Source organism: Limulus polyphemus, unplaced genomic scaffold (genome assembly GCF_000517525.1).
Source record: "Limulus polyphemus unplaced genomic scaffold, Limulus_polyphemus-2.1.2 Scaffold890, whole genome shotgun sequence".
Classification (NCBI taxonomy): domain Eukaryota; kingdom Metazoa; phylum Arthropoda; class Merostomata; order Xiphosura; family Limulidae; genus Limulus; species Limulus polyphemus.
The window spans coordinates 78424-88158 of record NW_013666500.1 but is presented as its reverse complement, the minus strand read 5'-3'; the positions used below and the strand labels follow the sequence as shown (position 1 = coordinate 88158).

The 9735-nt window shown below is 35.0% G+C and overlaps 1 protein-coding gene across 2 annotated transcripts in view; it reads left to right on the top strand.

Annotated features, from left to right (window-relative positions):
- Positions 1–9735, top strand: part of LOC106461060 (E3 ubiquitin-protein ligase TRIM9-like) — an 84033-nt gene that overhangs the window by 71195 nt on the left and 3103 nt on the right. The window contains exons 6-8 of one of the 2 annotated variants that reach the window (XM_022387896.1): positions 5226–5364; positions 7758–7982; positions 8977–9306. In XM_022387896.1, the coding sequence (XP_022243604.1) occupies positions 5226–5364; positions 7758–7982; positions 8977–9302 (690 nt within the window). In that variant the 3' untranslated portion in view covers positions 9303–9306. Of the gene's footprint in view, positions 1–5225; positions 5365–7757; positions 7983–8976; positions 9518–9735 lie in introns of those variants that run through there. The other variant, XM_013920846.2, reaches the window with a different exon arrangement.

The following is a 9735-nucleotide window of genomic DNA, read 5'->3' as shown; positions in this document are numbered from 1 at the left end:
GAGATCTGTGTCAATGTTTCTGTTAGACTCGTCACATTACGTGGAGAGCTGTGTCAATGTTTCTGTTAGACTCGTCACATTACGTGGAAGCTGTGTCAATGTTTCTTGTTACGTATTGCAAATTTGAAATAATCCGAAGTCGAGTTAAATAATTTAAATTTTAATAGTTGAAATGTACCCTGGATTTAGATTTAGAGATATGCCGATATTTTATTTTATTTACGCTATTTGCCAACAAGATTGATTCACACCGTTTTTGTTTTTGACACAAATACGTTTTAATATATATATATATATATATACACAACAGTATAATTTACAATAGCAACTATTATGATTAATTATTACAAACCAAGTTTCATAAACAGAAATTTCACTAACTTACACTAACTAGTTCAGAGTCTCCTTGATATCCACTGAATTGTTGAACCGTTGAAGTAAGATAATATTTTATGTCCGATGAGAAACCAGCAATATTTTTGGAAAGATACTAACGTTTGATGAGAATCCACTAACGTTCGAAAATTTTAATTGTTCCTAGTCAAATGTCGTATATTTTCCGGTTGATAAGGGTTGCATAATCACAGTTTCATAGCAGTCTTATATCTTCTCTGGGCGCGTTGCCCTGCTGTTTTTATAGACGGGACGCATTTTCTTGAAACTTCGGATAATACCGGTTACGGAAGTGGATATATTGTTGATTCTTGTGCTCACGAATATGCTACAGTCTTGGAGAATTGGCGGGAGTTTCGCCATACGTAACTAACACGGTAAGCTAGACACACCATCAAATATAAACTTATTAGAAACAAACGTTGACATTAAAATAAATATGTAACAAATTCGTTATATGCAACGCATATCTGATACTACAAGTCATGCATATTTCTAAATACAAATTCAATCCAAACAACATTCATATTAAAAATAAATCCATAATGATAAATTCATTAAATTCTGTTAGACTCGTCACATTACGTGAAGAGCTGTGTCAATGTTTCTGTTAGTTTGTTTGGTTTGTTTTGAATTTCGCGCAAAGCTACAAAAGGGCTATCTGCGCTAGCCGTCCCAAATTTAGCAGTGAAAGACAAGAGGGAAGGCAGGTAGTTATCAACACCCACTGCCAACTCTTGGGCTACTCTTTTACCAAAGAATAGTCACATTATAACGCCTCCACGGGTGAAAGGGCGAGTATGTTTGGTGGGACGAGGATTCGAACCCACAACCCTCAGATTGTTAGTCGAGCGCCCTAATCACCTGGCCATGCCGGGCCTGTGTTTTTGTTGCCACATTACGTTGAGAGCTGTGTGTTGTTTTTTGTAGTTAAGCACAAAGTTACACAATGGGTTATCTGTGTTGTGCCCACCACGGATATCGAAACGCGGTTTTTAGCGTAATAAGCCTTCAGACTTACCATTGTGCTACTAGGGGGTTAAGAGCTGTGTCAATGTTCTGTTAAACTCGTCAAATTACGTGGAGAGCTATTTCAATAAAGGTGTAAAAATCATATGACTTAGTAAACTTTCCAAATGCTTACTTCCATGGGATACGAGAGAGAGACAAACATACATATTGACTTCCAAGCTAAGAAAAACATCATCGTGGCTTTGTTCCTCTTCGTCATACACATCGGGACCGTTTTATCCAATGGGCAAAAGGGGCAGTTGCTCAGGGCCCACCGCCGATAGCCACCGCGCTTTGCGTATAATAAGATAATAATAAACCTGCTTTTAATGTATTTGTTCATTTTTTATTTCCTTAGTTTTTTTATCACTAATAAATTCAGTTTATCAAATTCTATGGTATTTCCTTTAAAGCAAGGTTAAGCAAGGGTGGGACACAAGTTTATACTTCACACAGGCCTAAACGCGGCACTGATACACAAGAAACATACTAATATTTCAGGAGTTGGACTAAAAAACATTTGAATTGAAAAACTTAAACATTGAATTCAAAAAGTTTGAATAAAAAATTATACTATGGAGCTTTAAATTTTCGCGAATGAGTTTCTTCCCCAACCTTTTCATAACTGTATGCGGTATTTATTTTTGGAACGTCATGAGACTTGGTTGTTTTAGGTCATGAGAACGTTCGCTGTCAGCCCTGGTTTTTTTTTTTTATATAATGTTTTTATTTGTGATCCGAGGGTGGGGAACTGGGATAAAAATGGAAGACGAATCTGTTTATAGAAAGTGCTAAAGCTCGTTCCTTCATCCTTCTAGTAGACTGAGTTATAAGTACAAGTTAGGAAAGGAGAACACTTGTTGCCAAGCTACACATGTATATATAGTTGTCAAGATTTTTTTCTGCACTGTTGTTGTGGTTACAGGTTTGATATGAGATCGTCCGTTGCCAGATTACACAAACATGCGTTTTTTTCGCTTTGTAGCTACTCTTTTTGGTGCCAAAATAATTTAATTAGCACTTTTTTATCCAACTGTAACTTTAAAATATCCAAAAAAGATATGTAGTTGGAAATAATCGCTTTGTGCAAGTTATCTACCATGAAACTAACCAATGTGTCTCACGAATAAAGCACCGGCTATAATAAATATTCCATGAAATCCTATTTGTGATAGATGTTGTGGTTTGTAGTACTGCAACGCTATTAATAGAAGCGCTGTAACATATTTCATCATAGTAAAGCGTAATATCATTAATAAACTATAGCACCATTGATACGTGTGTTATAACATGTTTAATCTAGTAAAACATAGTGTAACACATTGATATGTGCTGTATCTTAATGTTACATTGTAATAGTCTGAAATGAACACGCTGCTACAATCAGGGTTCAACAACAAAAACACGGTTTATTCACAATAAGAACACTTAGAAATAAATTCAACACTTAATAAACAAGTGTCTGGTCAGGATTCACACCAATATTAATAAACAATTCATCATCAATATTAATAAATCAATAATAATGGAATCAAGAAAAATAACCAGAAAGAAAAACCTAATTCTAAAAAATACAATATTCAAACAATACCGTTCAATAACAATACTGATAACAATATTGAGTAACAAACAACAATAACTATACCCTTCAATAACTATGTCGTGATTCTCTCTCGCTAGTAAATCAGTCATCATGTGTGTCAGCATTTACACCTGTTCTGTAAATACTGACACAGACTGCTTCAAGCTTGCCATATCAGACTCACTAACTTCCATAGTAACGCAGTTATTTTCAAACACTAGTTAACTTATGTTTAACTGAACTTAAATGATTGCTGAATTAATCACTCGATACCAAATTGAGAAACAAAAAAAAAAAAAACTCCAAAGTCATAATTCAACCTTTCTGAAAAAGGTCCCTGTGTGTGAAAAAATATCTAACCATCTTAGGTCAATAATATCACCCAGAGATGACCATGCACAGCAGAAGTACCATACATTACTCACTAACGTAGCACGTGGTACCACATTCTGGTCACGAGCATTCAGTTCCCGATTGAGTTGATTAAAATCTGCCGAGAGAATTAGTTACAGAAAATACCGCTAGAGAGAAAGAGAGAACAAAAAGTTTGTTTGTTTGTTTGAAATTAAGCACAAAGCTACACAATGGGCTATCAGTGCTCTGCCCGCCACGGGTATCGAAACCCGGTTTCTAGCGTTGTAAGTCCGCAGACATACCGCTGTGCCACTGGAGGGCTAGAGAACAGAAAGAGGCACAACTACGCAAAACATTATCGTTATTAATTTCTTCGTGTTTTTTTTTTAAGGTTGAACATTAAAGTGATGTGTAAATAAAACAGCCTGTTACATTAACAACCTTACCGATAAACAAGCAGTAAAGCGAGGACATTTTACTGTAGAACTTTTAAATGTATAATTTATAAAAGTTCCTAATAATGATCTTGTAATATTAATTGTAAAATATATACATGTATGTTATAAAGTTGAGTCAAAACCACATTATTTTAAAAAAGCGTTAAGTGTTTTGCTAATCGAATTTGTGTCTTAACCTAAGCTACGTAATAATGACATTGATAAACCTATGAACATTGGAGAGGAAGAAATTTCCCCAACATGAACGTTAATTTATTGATCAGTAACTTGTGTGATATTACGTCACAATACGACAGATAATATATTTGGGATAAATTTTCATTTACTGACCCTACACTGGTTTTCAGTAAGAAAAATATTACACCATCTTAGATTGGGCCACACGAAGTTATTTGCTTAATACAAGAGCTCATCGGGTCGACTGGGCAATCGAAACGCTATTCTAATAGTTATTTACGATATAACCAGTAACCACACCCAGCCCAGAACATGTGAGCCGCAAAATACAAGATTAATTAAATAAATACAATATAAAACATATAAAGTTAATTTATACGCGTTATTAAAGCCATATTTTCATCTAAATGTTAAATTTTATTCTGGCGTAAATCTCAAATTTTGTTAACTCTCCTATCATATATATGACAATGTTTATTAGATTTTAAAATGTCTTTTTTTTTTTTACTTGCACTTATCTTTAGATAATTTATACTAGCGTCTAAAAGGATTACGGGAAATTAAAGTAACACTGTTAAAGGCGGAGTAATAAAACAAAACTCTCTATATATATTAAAGCGGAATAACTCGTCCTATATCCGTTTTTGATTCCAGAATTATTCCTGATAAATTAGGTGAACTCTTCAACTAATTACCTTGGCAACCAACTACTTGTAATACTGGGTGAATCAATTTGAGCTAGTATTTCGTTATCTAACCTGAGATCGAGTAACAGAATTATTACCCATGAAAACGATGAGTCGAACTAATATATTACCTCTAGCCTAGAGTATAGCAAAAAACCTACAACAAGGAACAATATATTTGAAAGAATAAAAAAAACAGGGAGAAAATAAATCTTTTACACTCTTTCACTTAAACAACATCCTATGAGTAAACCTTTCACACCTTCCACATTCTTGTAATCTGTACTTCAACATGTCCAAACAATAATCTGTAAGTCTTTCACACCTTCCACATTCTTGTAATCTGTACTTCAACATGTTCAAACAATAATCTGTAAGTCTTTCACACCTTCTACATTCTTGTAATCTGTACTTCAACATGTCCAAACAATAATCTGTAAGTCTTTCACACCTTCCACATTCTTGCAATCTGTACTTCAACATGTCCAAACAATAATCTGTAAGTCTTTCATACCTTCCATATTATTGTTACAGTAAGTTACTGTTTGGTTTTGTGTTTTACAGGAAGTTTACTGTGGCTCCGACACTATCTGTAGGATAGAAACTCTCCTCTTTAACACATTCTACAATGTTCGAGTCAGAGCAGTGAACAACATAGGCCAGAGTGATTTCTGTGAAGCGGTATCCATAAGGACCGATGAAGGTTAGATGTTTGAATAGTTGTTATGTTGGAGAAATAAAGAATGGGTTAGTTTAAAGAAATTTGGCATCAAATAATTCAGTTATCAATTTTTAAAAACATTTGTTATTGGTGTAGTTTTTAGATATCTATACACTTCCCTTCAACCCACCTAGAAAAGAGGAAAACTTTAGTTCTAGATATATTTGGTAACCTGAATGACCTCAGATTCTTCTGGAATAAAAACGTATATTAAGATATGTGCCTTTCTGAAAACTACACCACCGTACATGTTTTCATTTTACTCTTGAGTTTTAGTTGAATAACTTTATGTTTTACTAACGTTCAGAACTACCCGGTTTTCACATTCACTCGGATTTGAAATACTTGTTTTCTTTTAAAGTTACAGAATATCATCGTACACAAACAAGTTGTTCCTCTTTTAAAATACATTAAATTATCTGTTATTTTCTTTACCCTAGATACGAGCCGTTAAAAAAAAAGCTGCTTTATTTAGGAAAAACTATGTTATAAACAAGAGTATAGCTTCTTTTTTTTTTTTTTGACAAATCGGCAATTATACCCAGCTCATCTGTTTGGTGACTGGAGGGTCACTTTCTTTCTGTTTATAGGGAAAAACAATCAGAACGTAGAACACGTTAAAAATGCCGTGGGTTTTTAGTTTTTTTCGAAAATTCGTTCTTTTATTAATGACACACCGTTTATTTTTCTACATAGGTTAAGTGTGTAAACAGGACCGGAATACTACGCTTCGTTGAGGTAATGTTTAGTTTTCTTCAGCATTAACAGAGATCTCCTCGGATGTTGCTCCAGACGGCTTTCTGTCACTTGAGCTTAGCCAGTGAAATTGGAAAACAGAATTAGGTTGGATCGATCGCAAGGTTAAGGAACGAATTAGCAGACGAGTGTGTAAGAGATTTGTCGTTGAAGTTGCAGACGTCGTTCACTGAACTTTTTTATCAAGCCCTTCTTTATAACCGAAACGTGACGTGTTTATTTTAATAATTTTTAAAATGTTCTTTTCAAACATTTCCATTTTGAAAATACTACAATGGCAGTTTGGTGCTTACTATTCCAATGTTCGTTTAGTAAGATTTATCTTTCTAGAGATTGGTATAATAAAGTCTTGAAAACAATGCCATCTGCTGCATGATGTTTCTTTCGCAGAAGAATCAGTTTCATTAATTTGTTTGATGTACAGAAGGATGTTCACTAGCTATAGTTAATATAAAAGAATGAGGACTAGGCCTAACATTACCAATGGTGTTCTTTATGATGGTGCTGGTTATAGACTATCGAAGTGCAATGCAATTTTCAATACAGGTGGGTTTTGGACATTATAATGAGATCATTTTTGTCCACTTTCTTCTAAGATACTCTCCAAAACTCCATCATCTGTGCACGAATGACGACTTCCAAGGACTAGTTTGAGCAATCCAAAGGCACGGAAGCCCATGGGAGACGCATCTGGTGATTGTGTTTTCATGTAGTATAACATAAATCCCTGTTTATATTTGCATCTTGCAAAGGAATTGGAATGTTGGCTTGGATTTTTCTTGATTCTCCAGATGTTTAACTAACCATTGTAATTTATAACTGTAATGTGCAACCAACAAAAATCCATTGGAAACAATTACGTGGCATGTCCTGTACCATTTCTGAGATGCTGTATCACCAGAAGGGTGATAATAAACTGTCAGGACTTTGTAAATAATACTTCGTCAATTGTAACGACATACATACATTTGTCACGTGTAAGCTACTGCTCATACAACATTGGACATTTATTCATACGTTCGCCAATAGCTTGTGAACTTGTGTCTCTATTTTTCGACCTAAAGCCATGGAAATTATTTATTTACTCTTCCAAAAGAGGTCCCAACTTTAGCTGTAACGAACCACTGTGCTCTTGTATTGCTTCCAGTGACAAGCTATTTAACTTTCTTCACTACCTCTAGTTTGCTGCTAGTAGCCAGTCGTGGAGTAGCTTTTTTCCTCTGCTGGAATCACATCTTCCAATATTTCACCGATATAGTTCGACAATAGATATACCCATTTCTTCGAAACGCTAAACTTGCGTGTCTTGCGTGCTTTTATAAGTGCGGAATCAAAGGACATCACATTCAGAACTTCATGTAATGTAACCATCCCAGGAATGGTGAAGTTGACGTGGCATTCACTTGTAAATCCCCGTACTTCCATTGATTTGAAACAAGAGAGTGAAAGCTTTTAACCTGTGTGATTACAGGTCATGGGATTGGCCAGGAGCAAAATTATCGGATATGTAAATTGTTATCATAGATGGTGAACAACCCTTTTTTACAGTTTAACGTTTTTTATCACCGATTCTATTCTAACATTGTCTAATATCTAGTATCCCTATTTTTTCTGTCCAGTGGCTTGGTTTAGTCTGGACCCTGTAACTGCCCATCCTGATATCATCCTGTCCAATGAGAACCAGACTGTCACGTGCGATAGCTATGAACATCGAGTGGTGCTGGGTAGCCTGGGCTTCTCACAAGGAGTCCATTATTGGGAATTCACTGTTGATAAGTACAACACGAATGCTGATGCAGGATTTGGCGTTGCCACCCTGGATGTTGCTAAGGATATGATGCTGGGTAAGTTTACAGGTATTAGTAAACACACCTCATTTTGTTGTTACTAGCGTATTGACATTGCTAAGGGTATGATGTGAATATAATGAAACTTATTAATTAACACACCTCGTTTTGTTGTTACTAGCCTATTGACGATGCTAAGGGTATGATGTGAATATATTGAAACTTATTAATTAACACACCTCGTTTTGTTGTTACTAGCCTATTGACGATGCTAAGGGTATGATGTGGATATATGGAGACTTATTAATTAACACACCTCGTTTTGTTGTTACTAGCCTATTAATGATGCTAAGGCCATGATGTTGGATAAACGTAGACGTATTAATAAGCATATCTCCTTTCGTTGTAATCTACCTATTGATGTTGCTAAGTGCATGATATTGGATAACTTTTTTATTTTGTTACGATTTTTTTTCAATTAGATAGAGAAATAAAATATAATTTAAGACTGATACTGACTTTTTGTACTTTAACCATGAGGGTATAATGAGAAAACTTACTAAGAATAATTCAGTCAAGTAAAATAAAAACTATTACACTGTCTCTCCTCTTGTGCAGGCTTATGTAAAAGCCTTGACACAATCATAGTGCAAAGAGTGGTGAATAATGTACAGTGTCTTTGATGGTGTTTATGTGTTGTTTAAGGTAAGGGGACAATGAAAAGCGTGCTTCATAGCGACAAGTTAAACTAACTCCTAACATTAATTATTTGTTTTATCTAAAGAAAAAGAACTTTAGCTGCTGTTTGAGTTCACTTATAAAACAGAATGCCTGTATGCTATAAGAGACCAAGCAAAGAAAAGGAAAATGAAATTCCTCGCAACATAAAAAAATTATGAAATTTTTGGTTATCGGAAACGAACCTTTGGCGCTTAACTCATCACTTCAACACAGTATTTCACTCGAGTTCCAGAATATTAAAAGTGATTTTTCGGCTCACATTATTACAGTTAAGAGATTTTCCCTTATTGAGACGTCTTTTCATTTTCAGGTAAGGATGATAAAGGATGGAGTATGTATATTGACTACCAGAGGTCGTGGTTTCTCCATTCTGATCGACATGACAACAGGACAGACGGAGGTGTAGGCTCCGGATCGGTAGTTGGAGTGTTATTGGATCTGGATCAACATCAGCTTAGTTTCTATGTTAACGATGAACGTCAAGGCCCAATCGCTTTTACTGAGCTCCACCAGGGGATGTTATATCCCGCAGTCAGTGTGAATAGGAACGTCCAAGTTACTGTCCAAACAGGACTTGATCCTCCTACAGACAGCAGTGACCACGAAAGTGAAGGAGAAGGGAAAGGCGTTGGATAACTATGTAAACAATTATCACTAGGCAGTAGTAAGGTCGAGAAAGTACTATAAAATGCATTTAAACTTTAAAATGTCACAATAGGATTTTAATGCATGTTTTGTAAAAATGAAATGTAAAATCGCACACTTTAACAAATATGTACTCAAAGAAATTTCCTAATATTCGCGTTGTGTAAAGGCAAATGAGACAAAGAAAAGTTTATGTTATATTGGGCCTTATGTCTCTGAGTTTCGATTTTTTTGACATATCGTTAAAAGCGTGATTTAGAAGGAGTTTGACTATGGTATAGATTTTATAAAATTCAATTCGTATGAAATATCTGCAAATGTACAGAAACAAGAAAATGTTGTAATAATGACCTGGGTTTAAATTTGTGTGGAGCCAGGTTTAATCTCCAACACATTTTCAAATGTTATAGGTGTTTAGCGATAA